Genomic DNA, 19,811 nt, shown 5'->3' with positions numbered 1-19,811 from the left:
GAGGTCTTCTCAGCCACTTCCCGTCCAAAGCATCTCCATGGAGACAGAGATGGAACCTGATGGTTTGTCAAAAGTTGCTTTTTGTAACCGCAGGCATTCATTAAATAGTAGATGAAGCAGGAGGCAAACTTTTGCATTTTTAACCAACCTACAAAAGGGCCATTTGGAAAATGTGTGTTGTTGAGTCCAGCATTGCTGATATTTTGTGACCTGAGAAACAGGCCATGAATGTGAAGGATTTATTTATCGTTGAGTACTGAAAGAACCACAGCAAACAGCTTACAGCTTCAGCAGTATCAAAGGGACGGTGTCCTTCTGCAGGCACACACAATTCCAGCTTCACTTCAGAGGCTTCGAACGCCTTCTGACCCACAGGAGGTGCCATCCGTGGCCATGGGGCTCCCAGCTGTAGCTGGGCCGTGGCTGAGGGGACTCGTGGATGCTGGGAGGATGGGTGTGAGTTCTCCAGGATGGAAATGACACTCCTGGGAGCGCCTCGACGCGCTCCTCCATCGTTACAAAGCACGCCTTGTGCCTTTTGGGTCATCCTTTACTTTTCCGTTGCGTCCATTTGAAATTCTTCATGGCAGGCATACAGCCATCACAGTTGCAATTCTGTGCCTGATACCTGATTTTTTCCTGATCTCTGATTTTTCTCTGCACAGAATACACAGGCGCCAATTGCTCAGCTCTGCTGCCTCCTACCCTTCTCATCCCCCATAGTGCACGAACCCAGGCTGCTGGGGAGGGGAGAGCAGAGCTGGGCAAGCAGGGAGATAAAGCGTTTTATGTTGAGTACTTTTAACACTGTTCTTAATGTGCTATAAAACTGGATGCTGTGCTTTCTCATGAACTGTGCACAAGAGCAGAAGCGCCGGCTGTAAAGTTGTCGTCGGTTGGGTTTGTTTTATCGTTGCAGGGGCTGCCCAATAATGTGGTCTCGGGAAAGGTAAACAACATAGTTTTAGCAGTGAAAAATATGCCTAATATAAATACAATGGAGTTCATTGCTGCTCAGAACTTGAAAAATACTGTCGTAGTGTTGTGTTTTCCAGTGGAGCTAGCAGAGGAGCGCAGTGCAGCCCTGCAAGCAATATATCTGAGGCAGAGCAAATAGGTAATGCATCTGACGTGGGAGTCTCTGTGGCTTCCTCAGAGAGAAAAGTGCTGTAGCTTTATTTAATTGAGAAAATGAATCAATTACAATGATGTTGCATCATCAAATGCAAGGGAAATAGCAGATATGTCATTACATCGAGTAACAGTGTTAAAAAGTAATTGAGTGTCTTAAGCATTTTGAATCAATTCCAGGTACTGGCACGGATACCTTAATGCAAAATTTATGAAGATGATCTCAAAATAATGTGTTGCCATCAAAATTGTGTAATAAAAGCTGGTAACAATGCGTGTGTGATGAGCACACATCTCCCTCCCTTGGGAGCCGGTCCCTCTGCTCCCATGGGTGCTCAGCATGGGCAATACTGGCGTGTGTGTGGCCATTGCGTTCATTATTCCTATTAGAAATAGGATTTTAAACCTCATACAGATATTGGCTGTGATTGTGTAACAGTGTTGAGGCACCTGTATACGGTCTCACCTCTGGCCCTTTGCATGACAAGATCTATTTTTCCTTTAAAGAATTGAGTGATGCTCTGTTTTGGTGTACAGCTGCATCACCCGTTCATAAAGGGCTTGGAATGGCCCCTGTTGAATAAGCAGAGCCTGTTTTGTCAGTTAGCATCTGAAAGTGAAGCATGAAGACTTTTATTTTCACAATACCTCTTGTTTATTAGCAATAATGCAAAATGGCCACTTTATTCTGTTGGGTTATGATGGGTTGACATAGACCATTAAAGAATATAGTCGGTTATATCCATCTATTTATTTTCTTTTTCATCTTGGAAAAAAAAAAAAAAAAAGAATTATATGCAGAAAGTTTATGTGTGCTTGTTTCCTTACTCCATATGGAAGAGCTTCACTGCATAACAGCAGCTTTTCCTGCCTGTAGAGCTCTGCTGCAGAGCTGGGTGCAGGGGAGAGGGCATCCAGAGCCACTGCAACTCTGCCCCATTCATCACTGCAGAGCGATAGAATGCAGAGTGTGAGATGGAAGGGGCAAGCCTAGCAAACTCTGTTACGTTTCCACGAAAGACTGCATTCTGTTTGCATTGTCATTGTGTTGGGATGCAACTTGGTGCCTGCTTAGGAAAGATGTGTAATTAATTATCCACACCCATTAGAAATGATACACGTGTGCCTGTTGTCAGAATGCCAGCGTGTGTAAACGTTCAAGTACCTGCTCTGTGCTTTGTGTTCGGCTGTAATTCTGCCCTTGTTTCTTTTTGTAATCAAAAGGTGCTTTGGTAGGATGGATTCATTCACAGTGCCCTGTAGGTGCCCAAGTGCTCCGTCCTACAAACTGTTAATTAATTTCCCAACCAGACCAATGGTACAAAATGTGAAAAGGCACAGAGACAACGGGCTGCAACTCTTTCCTTTGCCATTCAAACGCAAAGTTGCTCAAACTTTCCACCTCCCAGATGGCAACGTTCTGCTTGTGGTCAGAGTCAAACCTGGCTGGGATGTGTAGGAAACTTTGGGTAGGAGTGGAGTGTGGGGGGCTTTCCTGAGTAGCAGAGACTTCAACCACATAATTAAAGTTTTCTTCACAAAAAAGGGATTGCGAGCCGGGCCTGGCAGTAATCCAGAATTCTAATTTCTGACTATGATTTAATTTCAATTTTAAATAAATCGGTTTTTAATTTAAAAAGAGTGAGCTTCATAACATTAGCGATGATTGCAACATTAAGCCCAGTGTTCACAATCTAGCAATATAAAACATTATTTATATCTGAATCGTAAACAGCCTTTTGAAATGGATTATGGTTTTTCTTCCTATTCTAATACAACCTGGAGGGTACTAAAAAGTGTTGTGTGAAATTAACATTCTGCTGACTTTCGCCTATAAATGAGAAGCGAGCTATTAACATTTGTGTATTTTCATTATGTAAATTGTGTTAACACATGCCCACAAATTGCCACCAGCGATGCAATAATTTTCTCTCAGTGATCATAATGTGTCCAAGTGAGTCATTTTGATTATGACATGCTAATTACATATTGCCTTTTTTCAGATTCAGAAAAACCAGGGATCTTTAATGGTAAGCTTTATGAGTTCAGAAAAAAATTCACTTTTCTTTTTCCTGATGGCTGCTTCCTCTGCATGCTTGAATGCCTTGTTTTAAACTTAGCAAATTGCATTTTGAAGAAAATGCAAACCTTTAACTGCCTGTATTAGATTAGGTACCATTAGAAATAATAGAACATCCTGAGCATCAATGTTTTTATAAGAGTTTGCTGCTGTTGATTAATCTTGCTATATTTTATTGCATTAATGATTTTTTCTTTCCACTCCACTGTAAAGATATTGCATATAGGCTAATACTTTTTCCCTCTCTCCTTTCCATTGCAGCCTCTCCAGTTATTGCAGTGCATTGTTGATGAGGTGAGTCGTCGTCTTATGTGCTTTCACTCCTAAAGTCATTCCTAATGGAGTGGAAAGCTTATATTTTGTTTCCTAATGAAGCACAATGCCCAACATCCTCAGAGCACGAGTTGCCTGGTACAGCTTGGAGCTGTCGAACGTGAACTGGCTTGGTCCCACTGTATGCTGTTTTGCTGCTCTGAATATCGAGTCCTTGACAAACTGAATGGTCTCAGAGGTTAATCCGCGTGGCTCCTGGGGCCCCAACCTGGCTGTGTGAGCCGATCCAGTAAAAACATCCAGGTACTTTCTCAGGGTGACTGCTGTGAGCTTGCTTTGGTTTTTTAAGTTTTAATAAGGGGATGATGAGAATTAGGAAGCTTGAGCAAGGCAAAGAAGCTGTAACTTTCTGGAGATTCACCTCAGCCTCTAGCAGAACATCCATGCTGCCTCGTCAGGTCGTGGTTGCTGGGTGATGGCATCCCGTTGGACCTTCACTGCATCCCTTTCAACATTTGTTCAGCTGTACACAGGATCATGAATTAAAATGAACATGTATCCTTCGTGTGATGGAGGGGAAGGGAGTTCTCCTGGTCCTGGTGTGCCTCCAGCAGTGCCAACCCTTCTGCCTGGCCCCCAACGCTCTCTGGTTCCTTGAGTGGTTCTCAGACAATTTGCTTCTTCCATCTTTTTCACCCATTGTTATTCCTGTTAGGTATGTCCTTGGAACTCCAAGCCACCAGTGCTGTGTCTGCCAGTAGCAAAAAGGCCATCTCTGTCCTTGAGAGGTGAAGCTGACCTTGCTCGTATTTTCACATGTGTTTTGCTACTGGTAGACTAATTGCTTTTGAATGGGCTAGACATTGCTTTTAAATAACAGTGCCCAAATCAGTGCCACCCCCACCCTGTCCTGCATACAAAGACCTCGGAGCAAAATGTCTGTAATTTATGACTACTGTTTTCCCTCCTCACTTTGTCTTTTTGCCCGTTCTGTGGGATAACAGCAGGACCTGCCTGTTTGCCTCATGCGTGCTCCTCCTTTACACAAGGACCTTTTTGAGAGACAGAGGCTCAGTACTCTCTGGAGCCCTACAGCTGTTGTTGCTACCATGAGTATTAAAGATTAGAAGTGCTCAGTGTTGTAAGACTGATTGCTTGGGGCCAAATGTTCCCCTTGGCTGCAAGGAGGTCCTAAAACTCACAGGAGGCAGAGCAGAGCCCATCCCCAGAGGAACCCAGGCCCTGGTGCAGAATTCCCCGCCTCACTTAATGACGACAGCAGTGAGCAGAGAGGGGCTGCAACCACAGCAGTGTGGTTCTGGATGATATGGAGAGAGCTTGGAAGTTCTTATCCTCTTGTTCCTGGACCGAATTTCTCAATGCACAGCTGTTTTATCCTTTCATGTAGCTTGGAGCTGAGCAATGTATGTCCAGGAAGGATGACCCTCGTGCTCCAGGCTGGCTCCAGGCTTATCTGGAGAGCTGGGAGGTGACTGCAGTAACTGGGGCAGCTGTGGAAGGTTTGCAGCAGACAGGATGGTTATCAGAGGCCTTTGAATAGACTCAGAGTACCTGGTGGAAATGCTATTTTGGAGTATGTGAGACACAGCAAGTCACTCTGGTAGTTTAAAGAGTCTGTCTGCTCTTTTCCAGGGACTTAAATTTACTTTGCATAAATTCTGCAGAAGGAGCAAGGGATTTGGGAAGTGTTGTAAGCCATGCCTGACATGTTTTTTGTTGAGTTATGTGAGCAGGCTTTTAATGGCATTGGTTCTGGGCTGATTGCTCTAATGCCAGGATTAGTGAGAAGCATTGTGTGAATAGGTTGCACGTCTGCCAGACCTTTATTTTTTAACATGTGGTAACATACACTGAAATCTGATCCAGCTACAAATAAGACACGCTCACTTAAGCTACAGTACCCATCATTGCAGCCTCTTCTGCTATGGTAAGGCTCCTGCTGCTGGCCCAGAGATGAGGATAGGCTCACACTGATGCTGTTTGTCCTGCAGTACAGCCAGCAATAAAAGCAGTCTGTTGGTGTTTGAGGTCTGAGAATTCCTTAATATTCCAGCATTCAGCTTAGCTGAGTTGTTTTTGGCTTTTTTTTTTTAATATATTTTTGAAAAGCATATTGAACAAGATAGAAAAGGAACTTGATTTTCGTCCATCAGTTTTGATTAAAACTCCAGAATTAAGTGGACATCAAATCAATTGAATCAGAAGCTTCAGGAGTGAAGACTTCAAAGAGCGAGCCCTGTTTTTGCAAATAGGAGGCAGCACTGAAAAATCTGCATATTTTGGCGAGTCAGGCAGACTTTTAAAAGAAAAATTAATTAGTTGTACTCATGAATCCTTACTGTGACAACTTCGTGAGTGAATAGTGAGGAGCCTTCCATGAGTTTCTTGAACGTTTCTGTTAAGTGCCCCCACAGAGCTACTCGGTCTCACAAGACTGCAGTTTAATCTAGCTCAAGGACTTCCAAACTTCGCAAATCAAAGACCTCTTTTTTTTTTTTCTTCTGTTTAAATCCATCCTCTAGAAACATTTAGCAGATCAGTTAATGCAAGCGTGGTGTTAATGCTGAGCTACGAAGCATGTCAATGTTAATAAATTTTCAATGGAAGAAATAACTTGGGCTGAATACATGTATCCTATGTAGTCATTTCTATTTTTTTTCCTCCTCTTTGTTAAATATATCCCTCTATTTATTGCTGCAGCCTTAAAAATTCACAGCATGTTCAGCTTGATCAAATAGCGCAATGAAGTCCATTGCCTCCTGAGTGCAGAATTTTGTAACACATCAGTGCTGCATTTGGCTGTTGTTATAAATGAAGCTGAAACCTTGAAAGGCTCAGGAAGAAACAAACCTTTGTATTTTTTCTTTGGGAATTTTTGTCTTAGATTCTCGTGTGTTGATTCAAATGCATGGACAGCTGTATTTAACCCTGAAAATGTCTTGGGTTTTTGAAGATTTCTGTGCAGGTTTGAGAAGACGCGTGTGTGCTTGTGTGCGCAGCCCCAAGAATGTGCCCTGGTTTGGGGGTATCCTCTTATTGAGGCAAAATCTGTGACCTTACTAGTGTTTGAGATTCAGGGACTTACATAGGAGCAAGGTAAAACCACAGGTAGGAATTGCTGAATAATTACCTTTAGACCAACCTGAGCAAGAACCTTCCCAAGAGGGCAAGCTCATTTAATGGTTCCTAAAACTCAATCTTGTGGATGTCAATGGTCATGCTTGATTATTTGCAGCAGTGTTTTATGAAAAAGCAATAAAAATGCATTGGGAGTGTACAGAGGAAAAAGGGAACAATAAATGGTTTTAGTTTTTCAATTGGGTCCCTTCGGTGTGAGCAGGTAGAGGCTGTGTTTCATGCTGCTGTGCCTTAGCTATTTGAAATGTGCATATGTGTGTGTATCTACCCAAAACACTGCTGTGCTCTGCTGGCTTATGATCGACAAGAGACCAGCAAGGAGAAGAAAAAATTCTTATGTTTGTTTTAGAGAGAAAGCAATTACAGTTACGGTTAAAGGATTAACCTGTTTTCCAGCTACCTGTACACGATCTGCACGGCCCTTTGGAGAGCCTCACTAACAAGTGCAGGGCTTGGTGAGGGGTGGGGAACGTCGTGTTGGACACTCTAGATTATTCCTAATGTTAATTACACTCTTCAGCTTCTTTCCTTGGCCTCTAAAAAGCATCCCACAGCGGCAAATGCTGCCAAAGAGCTCCAGGTGCTTACTGGCTTCCCACCGCAAGCGCCCGCGTGGGTCCCGTGTGGATGTAGGTTATGTGGACGCCGTGTTGTCTTTGGTTGGGAGCAGGTAGTGCTGCCTGGGAGAACAGCGGGCTGTCCCACGGGGTGAGGTGTGGGAGGCAGGCGGAGGGGTTTGCTGGATAAAACACTGGCCTCTCGACCTTGGTTCCAGTCCAGCCCGAGATCTGGAAATAAATGAGTTCACTGCTGACACTTCAATCCCAGCAGACGGAACTTCACACCGAAATGCCCCCGCGTGTCATTTGTCACATTTGGCACCTGCTACTGAGGAAAGAGCAAGAAGCGACCTGGCGCGGAGATGTAATCATCTTTCACCTTCCTGCCAGGGGTGGGAGCGTAATGGGGACGATCCAGAAATTCTTTCAAGTCGGGGCCTCTGAGCCACCTCCAGACATCATTGCTTTTGCACACTCGTTACTTGCAAGGGCTCACCTGCCATTAGGCTTCTGCGGGGCTTTTGAAGTAGATTGGCTAAAAGTCAGCAATGGGATTTTGTTTAGGAGTGCTTTGAAGGGAAGTTGACCTTGAAGGAGTGAATCTGAACGTGTGTGATATTGTGATTTGCTGCTCTCGTTGGAACGGCTCCGTAACTGCAGTGCATGTATTACACCTAATTGCAACTGGCAGCATTTCAGGTGCAGCTAAAACTTAAGTTTGTCTGAAAAAAAGTCACTTTTTGGCCAGAAAGTAAACAGCAGCTATAGGTGTATTGCTCGAAAGCTTTGGTAAAAACTAGAGCGCACAGATACTCTTCAGTGCCAGGGATTGGAGTAGGCTGAAGTGATGAGCCAAAAATGCTTGGTAAAGCGCACACATTATTTATTAAATACTGCCATTTCAGCATCAGCGGGCGAGTTGCAGAATAGGAGTATCTGCCCAGAGGAGATGATAATTTCAGAGGCAGGGTGTGCTGGGAAGCCCAGAGGACAGAGTAACTGAAGTTTGGTTTGCTCGGCTCTGCTAACTTCCCTCTTGTGGCCATCGAGCCATAGGACCATGGCATTTCCTTCTGCACAAGCCTGCACGCTGCCGAGAGAGTGCTGCAAAATAGCAGCTCTGGAGCTGTGGGAAACGGGAATTTTAACCCTTCAGAGAGAGGTGCTGAGCAGATGAGAAGGTAAAACCTACGTGTGCTGAGCGCACCAACCTCCGCCCAGAAGGTGCAGCTCAGCTCTGCTTGGGGACCTGTGATGGCAAGGAGCCCTAACGTGTAACTGAGGGCTTTGCCGTCGTCCTTTGGAAGGTTTCAAGTAGAACTCTGTGTTTGCTGGTGTTCCTGTCATGGCGAAATGGGGGGCTTTTTCTTCCTTTGGAAAGGACAATGTGATGAATCTCCAGCTTTCAGTTGTTTTGAGAAAATGCTACTCCAGAAACGTTCTGTTTGGGAGAGATGTGTACAACACAGCCTGGTTTTAGTGTACTTGGTCAGTCAGAGATGAATTCCAAGTTCCATTGACGTGTTTCCAAGGCCAGTCAGCTGTGTCTGTTGAATTTCCTTCTTGGGTTTGTCCAGACAAACTTCCAGGGAGGACAGAGAGGAGGAGAAGGAGCCTCATTTATGTTTCTTCCCATCATTTGTGAGTTTGTTGGACAGTACTTATTCTCTAAGCCTCAGCAGAATCTCTGCTGCTGCTGCTCTGCTTAATGGCAGCAAAAGAGATCAAGAGACGTTTCAGATAAGAGATCTGAGGAGTAGGTGGGGATGCAGGAGGTAATGCCATCAGTGCCTTCGGATGCCCTCTCTTTAAAGGGACTGTGCTGTGCTTCTTTCCATGCCTTTGCCTATATAACACAGCTTCCCCCTGCCATGGAAGTCAGTAAGGTGTATACCAGAGCACTGGCATTCTGAGAATTAAATATTAGGAGCCGTGTTTGAAGTTCAAAGCCCTCCCTCCTCCTGCTAGCTCTGATTTTCTGCTGCTGTGTTGTTTTCTTTATGCCTGAGCACCTTGCTGACAAGTGCTAATAATAAAATGCCAAGAGAGGGTCCAGTTGGAGTTACCACACATTAAACATTCTGAACTTGTCCTTTTGCTCATAGATTGTGCATAATTAATAATTAAACGGTTTCAGTTGTAATGGGTTGACCTCCTTGAACTGTTCATTATTCACAAGGCAAAGGCATCACTCAAACTTATCCTGTTGCCCTCCGTATGTGCACAGCACGGCTGGTTCTTATCACAAAGCAATTGCAGAGGCTTCTCCTGCAGCGGGTCCCATTGCAGAGATGCTTTTGGGACAGCAGCTGGCCTTGGGATCAAGCTGCTGGGGGAGGCAGGGTGAACGTTGTTCAGTGTGCAGGTGGGTAAAATAAGGCAGAGCATCGGAGTACAGCCGGAGCATTCCTCGTTGTTCCATCCAGTGTGACTGTATTGTGTCACACCAACGTGGCAGAGGCTGTAGTTTTGTTTTTATTTCCTCTTTTCCATCCCTTTCAGAGTCAGTCAGTCACAGGCTGGGGAACTTCAGGGTACATATAGGCTGTGCTGCTTCTGTGCAGTTTGGGATGTTTTTGCTCTGCACTTGGTGCATTGTGATTGCTTACGTCCCACAGGCAGCAATAGGAGCACTTTCATGGAAATAACTCTAAGTACAAAATACTATTAACTTTCTGCTACTCAAATGTTCTGCAGTGGAACCATGGCAGAAATAGAAGTGTCTCCATTGCTGGTTTCCGTGGCTGGCTGTCAACTGAAGGGGCCATTTCTGTTACTGAGGTCATTTAAAAATGAAACACTGGAGTCAGCTCTCCAGCATCTGCCTTTGGAAGCAGCTGAGGTCCATCCTTGCTTTCCTGGTTCAGCTAAAAGCAGAGCTTCCTTCTCCCATCTTACCCATGCTGTAAAGTAAGGATTGGCTCTTATTTACCCAAGTGAAATTACCTATTTCTACTGATCTGTCTGCCTTCAGACATGCTTCCTAGTGAGCATTTTTTGAGATTGCTGTACTGTCCCCAAAGAGTAGCAATTTGTCCTGCAGATGACTGACAAATATGCAGGACGTCCAACCTAAAATCCCTGGCAGACTGCATTAAAGCATCTCCTTTTCCTGCTGGGATCCAGTCAGTGTTTATCCCACCCCTCACAGTCTGCACTTGAAAGAAGAGTGGCTTCAGAGCTCTCTATCGGCCTCTCCTCGTGAAGCTTCCCTCTATTGCTGGTCCACCATCCCTTGGCAAAGGCAGAAATCTCCCACCCGCTGGCTGTGCAGTGCACTGTGCCCGCCCTGCTGCCCCAACACGTGCTGCTTTGCTCTCATTGCACCTACAGCGTGGGACAGTTGGCTGGGTGCACTCAGACCCCAACAGTGGGCTCCGGTACTTTGCCTTCCCATTTTCACAGCACCCCTTTGCGCACACACAGCTCCTTTCCTGCTTTTGTGCTCTGACCCCATCCCACCTGGGAAGGAGGTGTTGGCCTTTGGCTGCGTGCTGGACAGGAGCAAACGATGGGAGAGCTCAACCTGCTGGGCTGCGGCCCTTGGCGCTCCAGCACTTGGCTCTGTGCTTTCGGTATTAATAAGACTAATTTTCATGCGCAGCTCTTTGAAGTGGAGGAAGTTTAATTGCACTGTTTGTTTCCCTGCGTTCCTTCCGCTCTGCGGTGCAAACCAGCCCATATTGCTGTCATTTATAAGTTGGGAAACAATAACCTCTCCCTCGCCCGGCCTAAGTTCAAAGGGAATTTGGGCATGTTCTATCAAACGCTGCTCGTGGTTAATAGAACTCTGAAAATTGTCAAGCAATTTTGCCTTCTCCTTTTACTCTTCAGTTACTTTTGATTTAATTGTATTTTCCAGCAGTTTCCGATTGTTTGAATTGGAAACAAAGCCTTAATAAGAGTTCTAGTTAATTTTCTGTCTTGTAATTACCGATCTCATTTTTCTGATAATTGGCCACAGCAATTATATGTATATTTACTAATCACATAGGAGGCTCTGCAGTTGTGTCTATCTGCCACCATTGATAATGGCACACACATTGCAGAGGTGCTTTTATCATCTTCTTTTTTCCACTACATCAAAGCTATTTCCTCGCATTCTCAATAATGAATACATGCATGCATTTGACACAGTTGTGTGCTAGAGAAATTGTTTGGCTCCCACCAAATGCTGCACGCTCTGAGTTTCTTGCCTGCAGCGCTGGAAGGTTGTATGTAATGATATATTGCTCATCCAAATGGCCAAAGCACTCCAAAGCACAGTGAGATTAAAATAAGTCATTCCTTTGTTAATTTAAATAGGTGCATGTATCATACTTTGCGGGGTACTTTGTGTAGGGATGTCAGGGAGGAAAAAAGCCGCCGAAAGGTATTTTTAATAGCAAATGAGAATAGATGAGAATGGAGTCATTTGCAGCTGCCTGTTTTATGTGGCTCTCTTGTTCCAACTGTAGGTCTAATGAGATGACACTGTTAAAGTACTCTGCAGTGTAATTTCATTACATCCTGAGCTGTTACACTATAAACACAGTGGAGCTCTCTGTCATTCTTGGAAAAACTCCTAAATTCGTAAAGCCTGTCTTTGTAAATGGGGATGTTGTTTGTTCCCCGTTTGGGTGGAGATTTTTTTCCTTCTGCTCTTCATTTTATTTTCTCTCTTTTTATTCTTTTCCCCCGAATGCCAGGTGCTGGTTTTCACCAGCCTGGTAAATTTTGCCCGTTTTCCCCCTAAAAATGATTTTATTTAGAAAACATTTTAAAATCTGGAACAGCCTTCCTGCTAGGACAGCCTCTAAAATGAATAAGTGTAAATAAACATGAGTGTAAATAAATAGCGAAAGCAGTGAAAGAAACAAAGGTCAACACAAGAATAATTTCACAGCTCTTTGTTAATTACAAGACCATTTGTGTGTTACTTAAATAATCATTAATTTCTCATTTACACTTTCCCTACCTTCCTTTTTACCCTGTGGCTATCATTGTCCTTTTTTCACCTCCCCTCAGTGTCTTTCCACATGTTTTTACCCATTGTGTAATACTCATTAGTCGAAATTCAGTGTTTTTATAACACGTCCTCAGAAGAATCTGTACCTTTCTCTCTCCAATTCTCTGCGTGAAAAGGGAGCTTTGTCGCTTTCTTTCCCCCCCCCCCCCCTTTTTGTCATCGCTGTTGTATTGCTCTCCTTCTAAAAAATGCTCTTCTGACGCTGTTCCTTGTTCCAATCCAACCCAGGAGTCGCCCGTCCTTCCAGCCGGGGAGTTCTCGGAGCCATTTGTACACTTCATCACTCAATGGTAAGCTCCGTTTGCAAACATGCCATGCCCTCGATGTAAATGATACATGCCATTAACTCCGCGGCTCGGCGAGACCTTATGGCTTTCCTTGCATCCGCTCCGAGAGGAGAGGGACTTGGGGGCCTTGGGCAGATGGGGCAGCAAAGCTAAGCAAACTGTTTAAATTATGTAAACGTTATTTACACAAAGGGTCGTAAAAGTACTTACGTGGGTTTTCCCTGTTTTAATAAACCCTGATGTGGGTGCAGAGCAGGCAGTGGGACCGAAGGATTCATTTGGGGGAGAGGGGCCGTGGAGTCCCGGATGTGTCATACCATAATTTAGGGCTTTTTGCAGTATTGCTGATAAAATCACCGCGGTGTTTGGAGAGACAGGCAGCCCTGATTAATTCCTTGGCTTCCCAGTAAGTAATTTTTACTGAGAGTCGTACTTTAAAATGCACTGTTGGGTGTATTTTCTTTCCTTCAAACCGGATTGTCCATTGAAAAGCTTGGAAATGAGAGGAGAATGGGCAAGGAGGAATCTGTGGAATAAAGAACGCACCTCTCTGATGTGTGGGGTGACAGCAGGGTCTGAATGACCCTCAAGTCATTTAGTAGTGACTAGTGGCAGGAGGCTAAGAATATTAAGGGTAAACTCTCCTAACAGAAACAAAGCAAAGGGAAATTTTATTTATTTTTTTCTGCGTGGCAGAATGAACAAGCTCAAATTCTGCACAGGCACGGTGTGTGGGATGGAGGAGCATCCCTCGCAGTGAGCGCGCCCTGATGGGGTGCTCACCTAGATGTGGACGTGGCGGGGTGCCACCCAGGGCTGCGCAGATGGGGGGACTCCTCTCCTTTTGGGGTTCTCTCCACTGAAGCAGGCAGGCAGTGCCCTCAACTCCACGCACTCGTGCCCGTCGGGTTCGTGGCACATTCAGATTGCCTGCTGCCCCAGGGATTCGTGTATTTGTACGTAGTGCGGGGCCGAGATGGGACGCCACAAACATTGCAGAAACCAAAAGCAGTCTGATTATCGGTTAATTAAAGTTCCTAAATAATTAAAGGTTGGATAACGTAGGCTTCCTTTTTCCAATAGTTTCAGCTTACAGGCAGAGCTCTGTGTGGAGGGCTCTGCAGCACCGCCGCTGTGCGTGGGGCTGTGCATTTTTAATTCCTTCCGAGGGCAATGACGGACTGCTTGGAAAAAAAAACAGCCCTCGTTCAGGCAGGGGGAGGGATAACCCGTGTTCAAATTTCCACAGATGTCAAAGTGAAGCATAACTGATGGTGGCTAATAGCCTGCCTTTCCCCGGGGATGCGGCTACTTTGGGCTGTCAGATTAGAGCTGCTCCCAGCCTGCGTCGGCGCCCGCTGTTACCTGCATTGTTCCAGTTATTTGTGGGGAATGTTTGGTGATTTCCTTATCTGTCGGGAGGGTAAATCATATCTGAACTCCTCCTAATTGCAACGCAGTTCATCCAGGATTGCTGAGATAGTGTTCTATCGGCTGTACTGCAGGCAGCTCTTTTCAGAAGGGGGCATTACTGTTTAAAAATGCACTATGCGAGAAAGAAATTGCACTGTGGACTATTTAAGCAATCAATTTCTAATAAGTATTAGAGATGTCAAGTGAGCAGCACACAGGACTTGATGCCAGTTCCACCATAAACACTGCTGCTTGGATGTAATCCAATTAGTCAGTAGGCAGCTCCTGATGGTCACCTCTGTGCCATGTTATTGTGTTCCTTCATGCAGCTAAGCACAGTTTTCAATAGCTAATTGCACCTGTTGCACAGAAAACTAGGACTATTTGGATGAGAAACATGATCTTATAAACAGCTTAATGCTGTGTAATGAACTATCACCCTGCAGTGTAATGGAAATGAATGGGAAAAAATTAAGGTAGAAACCCCGGGGTATTGTGTGTTCTCCTGAAGCTGCTCAGTGTTGGAGTTAAATTTCCCACCTGTTTGGATAATATGTTGTGCCGAGCTATGTAATAATCCCCAGCAAAACGAGAAGCATCTTCCTATGCCTTCTGAGCTGATTGGTTTGCAGTGATCTTCATATCCACACGTGCTCATGGCTGCAAGCAGGGCAGGCCATGAAATAGAAGGGAAGCTGTTGTCACTGCATCTCTTGCCCGGGTAAGTAGGCACTTGGAGAAGGATATCAGTAGGTATGACACATTTCAGAGCTGGTGAAAGGAACCTGTGCCTGTGTAGGGGACTTCAAAGACATGCAGAGAAAAGTTGAAAGTTGGGCAGCTGTCAGCAGAACACTCAGAATGGAGAAATGCTGGCCACAAGGGATGGGTGGAGGGGGAGGTTGGGCCACGTCTTGGCCACCATTGGGAGCCGTGTCTTCTGTCAGCCTGTGATCAAGTTAAGAAATAGATGGAGATTCTGGGCACGGTCTGTCTGTGTTAAAAGAGGATGTCTTCAATACTAAAGCAAATGGAATAAATAAACATCTGTTTATATGTGAATGTTTTCTTTTGTGATATGTAGTATGAAAAAGCAACCTAAGGAAAGACCAGCACCTGAAGATTTAATGGTAAGTGAAACTTCAGAGCCTCTGGTATTACTTTTCTCTCAATGTTTCTTATTAATATATACATGAGTAGAGTTTTGGGGTTTTCTTGTTGGTTTACTGTTGCTTTTTTTTAATTATTATCATTAATTTTGGGGGGCTTGCGTTATTTTTTTGCATGTTTCAGCGTGTACAAATATGAACTATTTTGGGCTTGTGAAGCAATTGCACAGTTACATAGAGCACACAAAGGGTGGAATTCTGATCCCAGTGCAGTTAATGGATATTTTGCTGTTCCCTTTGTTGTGGCCAAAGCTGCACTTGTGATTTGGGCAGTCGATACAGAACTTTCACAGGCAGCATCAATTTCCAGTCAGAACCATTTTGATGCTCGATACACCGTTCTTTCAGTTTGTATGTCCAGGGATTACAGCTTGATGTAGGTCATGCCTTGTCATCATTTGCCAGCCTTAACCTTTCAAAATCTGAAGATTGAAAACTGGACATTTGGTCAAAGCAGCGTATTTTTAACGACGTGCAGGAGCTCCTGTTTTCACTCGTATTCATGTAAAATGGGATTAGATTGGCTACAGCAGGTTGAGTTAATAGGTAGCTTCGGTTTTCTCATAGAAGGGCTCTCAGCATTGGAATCTGAGCTCAGAGACCTCTTCCTTTTCTTGTGCCTGTCATTGTTTCAGGAAGGTGAGGACAGGTTGCCTGCTCCCAGGATGGCCTGCCATGGCTGTGCATTTGGTGCACAGTACTGTTATTGAGCTGCTAAAAAAATACAGAATATTTGCAGTAAATGCTGCTGGAGGTAGGAGTTGTAGCCTGCTCTGAATCGCATCAAATAGCTTTGATTTTTAAGGGTTTGTTACTTTCTTCCTGTGCTGCATTTCCTGTCACTTGGAGATTGGCGTAAAGTCATCATCATTTATTTTCTCTGCATTGACTATGTGGAAATAATTTCAGCAGACTTCAGTGAGATACGGAGCGTGTTTGCATCATTTCCTTTCTTGTTTACATTCTGCAATCTACAAGGAAAGATAAAAACCCAGTGTTTCTACTGCAGCCATTCTCTAGTTAAAGGCCAGTCTCCAGAGATGCCCTGGGGCAGGTAGTGCACGATCCAGGCTAGCCTCAATTTAGACCCTGGTTAATGAAGTGTTTAACTCTGGGTCTCATTTTAAGGATGTTAACTTCAATAGGTTTACCTTTGGAGTTCGGCACCCACTGTAACGCCTCAGCAGGATGAGGCCCTCAAGTTTCTCAGAGCCCCTCTGAGATGGTGATGTGCATCTCACATGGAAGGCTTCTGCTGCCTTATTTTGTCTTTTTTTTATTAACTTTTGATGGTTGGGAAATTCTTGCAGTTAGTCACATCTGAGAAAACTTGGAACAGGTTCTAGAAATGTAGACACATTTACATTGTGCACTATTATGCTATGGCTGGATAGCTTAGCTATTAAAACAACGGAATAGGGTTTCATAAAACCTATATCTCTTTGTAAATGTATGTTTCAGTGATGCAATAGGCCTGCCACTTATAAATAAAACATCTGCAGATCTCACATACCCCCATAAGTATATATGTATGTTTGTAAGCAATAACACCACTCCAGGGTGTAGAGTCATAAAAATGAGGCCAAAGGGTGAGTGCCTGCAGTACCAGGGAAGTGTGCAGATTTATCTTTACAACTACATGCCCTCGAGTGTGCTGGGCCCCTTTTAAGGAGGTGTTTTGTAAAATAATTTTAAAATTATAGCTGCTCAGAGAAAAAAAAAAAAAAAAGAAAAAAAAAAAAAAGCCTTCCCACTTGTTAAACAAAATCTTTTGTTTAACACATTTTTTCCCTTATGATACTTCCTAGTCAATTATAAATGAACGTGCAGCAGCAAATGCTAAAGCTCAAAGCAAGCTGCTGCTGGAAGGAAGGAGCGACCCCATCACTGCCTGCCATGTGGCTGAGCCCCAGTAGCTGCTCTCAATTCCCTCCTGCAGTGGGATGGGTGCCCAGGACATGGCATGCTCCTGCAGCAGGTTTGCTGGGAGCTCAGTGGTTGCTCTCCAGACAAATTCTTTGCATTCCTGCACTTAGCCAGCCTTGTCAAGGAGCACTTTATCTGTAATATCCATATGTAAGAATACATGTTTTTCACAGAATCGTAGGGGTTGGAAGGGACCTCCAGAGATCATTGTGTCCAAGTCTATTTCTATATCTATCTACAGATATCTATAGCATCATAGAATCATCGAGGCTGGAAAAGACCTCTGTGATCATCTAACCTAACCCGTTGGCCCATCCCCACCAACAAAGCTACTGAACATGCATATTCACCTGTTCGTATACATTTCCGTGCTTAGTTGGAAAACAAGGCCAAACCAAAAGCTGTTAAATACCCTCTGAATTCTTAAATTACTGACCAAAACATCCTTTCTGTTTTCCCCTCTTCCGTTTCCTAAACTTCCCTTGTAATTCTGATGGATATCTCTGCGTTAACAAGCAGTGGGTAGAGTGATACAGATACTATCAGTGAAATTCTGGAGCTCTCAAGGTCAGCTTACCATTGATTTCAGTGAAAGCAGGATTTCACATTGTTCATTGTTTTGATTTAAAGGAAATGTACTGGCAAGGATGAAAGGTGTAACACATTATCATCGTTAGCTTCAGACAAAACAGCAGAGTGCAGATTTTGTCCCCTATGGACATTAACCGTACTGGAAGTCACTATTTTGTAACCAATTTAGTATAATTAAAGACTGGAAGCAAAACGAAGGGAGCAGAACATCAATCTTGTTCTGCTCTCCTGATAATCAGTGGATTGTTAAAGGCATTTTAAGAGCTGGCTCACAATACCTGGAGTGCCACATTGGTGACTCCAGCAAAGTCGTAGGGCTGCAGCAGGGATGCTTTTACCCTGCCTGTCATGTTAGGAAGGGCACTGTGCACATCTTCTTAGAAAACAGGGCCAAAGCCAAGGCTTTGTCAGCCTTCCTGGTACCATGGATATTCCTGTGGAAACAGGCACCTGATTTCCACAACAGCTGACAGAAATCAACTTTCTGTATCTACACTTAGTCTCTCTTCCCCATCCACACAAAAAATGCCTAACACTGGTTTCTCTGTCTGTATATATATATATATATATATATATATATATATAATCAGCAATTTAATTGTTTCACAGTATTTCCACTTCTTCTAGCAGACTTCTTCCACAGGAGTGCAAATGAGTGATTTCACCCAGCAGTTGGCAAGTGGTCCGTTCCAGAGGGGGAGTGATCTGTGTAATTCACTGGTGGTTCTTCTGAACCTTGTTCTTACTCTGTCTGCTCTTCTGTCTCCAATTTCTTCTTAAGAAGAGGAAGGCACAGAGTCAATGGAACTTGCTTGTGTTGCAGTGCTGTGGAAGTCTGAGCAGCATCATAGCGTATTCCTGCCTTTCTTCTCTTGCTTTCCACCAAGAAAAGGAAGATCTCAACAATTCTTTTCCTTAAAGATTATTTTTTCCGTGAGCTTACTGTTTGCATGTACACCACAGAGCTGTCTGGCTCTGCAGGCCAGGCTCGCAGGGGATCGCGGCACGCTGGAGCAGGGTGCCTGCATTGAGGGCGTGTGGTGGGGCAGCACAGGGAAGGTTCCATCTCCTTGTGCCGAGCGTATGGGTGGGCATCCACATGCTGGTGCAGCTCAGGAAGCTGTAGATCTGTCTGCATTTACAGTATTTTTCAGAAGCTTTCCATTCTAAGCTCTATTTAATGGAATCTATGCATAGTAAGTAATCAGGTCAGAGAGAAGCAACATCCCCTGTTTGAGATCAATCGCTGGCTAATACTTTATCTAGGCCACTTTATTATCTCATGCTGATTCCATTCCCATTCTCCTCCTCCTTTGTAGCGTGCACTTCAGCTGTGGTAAAAGTACGTATCGCATACATATTAAAAACATATACCCATTCTATCTGTATGTAAATGTGTGAGACACAGCTGGATATTGCAGGAGTTTGATTTACTAATAGTTATTATCTGTTCTTGCTGTTCAGAGGCAAAGAGAGTTTCAGAAAACAAGCTAGCGTAGAAATTGCCTTTATGATATCACTATCTGCTTTGGTAATTGTTTAAAATCTCTCCTTTAGCTGGAAACTTGGCCTTTCATTTTGCGGATTGTGTGTGCTTCTCAGAAAGCCAGCAGATTTGTAGGCGCCTCTTGGTTTTTGTTAGTACAGCATTGAACTCTACCATGCTGCATCTGGCTGTATAAACGAAGGCGATTTGCTTAAAGAAATTGTATTTGAAATACCAGAAGTCAAGTCAATATAAAAGTCATTCCTTTATGCTTTCACGTGAATGCATAAAAGTACAGTTGTTAAGATGCTGTTTGGGTTTCTGAAGGGAAGTATTGGATGGGGAGAGGCTATGCTTTTGGCCAAGGATCCGGACAGCATCCGCCCTGGATTCCTTTTGCACCGATCTTCTCATTTTTGTTTAGGTCCCCAAATCTGAATCACAGCTTCTAGCTTTTCTCCTTTTTAAAATTTAGATTGTCAGTGCTTCTTATGTCTGTGTTTTATCAATTCAGAATTGAGTGATAGGTTGCACCTCCTCTGTGTCAAAAAACCTATTGTGTTGAAAACTGACTGGTTGGTTGGGTGGTCGGCTGGCTGGTTGGTCGGCTGGCTGGGTGGTTGGTTGGCTGATTGGTTGGTTGTCTGGGTGGTTGGCTGGTTGACTGACTGGTTGGTTGGCTGGCTGGCTGGTTGGTTGGCTGGCTGGTTGGCTGGCTGGCTGGTTGG

The 19,811-nt window shown here is 44.2% G+C and overlaps 1 protein-coding gene across 3 annotated transcripts in view; it reads left to right on the top strand.

Moving 5' to 3' along the window:
- Positions 1 to 19,811, top strand: part of MAP2K5 (mitogen-activated protein kinase kinase 5) — a 112,809-nt gene that overhangs the window by 78,245 nt on the left and 14,753 nt on the right. For 2 of the 3 annotated variants that reach the window (XM_042824763.1, XM_042824762.1), the window contains 4 exons: positions 3,135 to 3,161; positions 3,473 to 3,505; positions 12,440 to 12,501; positions 14,996 to 15,041. In XM_042824763.1, the coding sequence (XP_042680697.1) occupies positions 3,135 to 3,161; positions 3,473 to 3,505; positions 12,440 to 12,501; positions 14,996 to 15,041 (168 nt within the window). The other variant, XM_042824764.1, reaches the window with a different exon arrangement.

Source organism: Centrocercus urophasianus, unplaced genomic scaffold (assembly GCF_019232065.1).
Source record: "Centrocercus urophasianus isolate 14NV4802_14NV808 unplaced genomic scaffold, USGS_Curo_1.0 seq_23, whole genome shotgun sequence".
Lineage (NCBI taxonomy): Eukaryota > Metazoa > Chordata > Aves > Galliformes > Phasianidae > Centrocercus > Centrocercus urophasianus.
The sequence above is the reverse complement of the archived record's forward strand: the minus strand, read 5'-3'. Positions and strand labels throughout refer to the sequence as shown.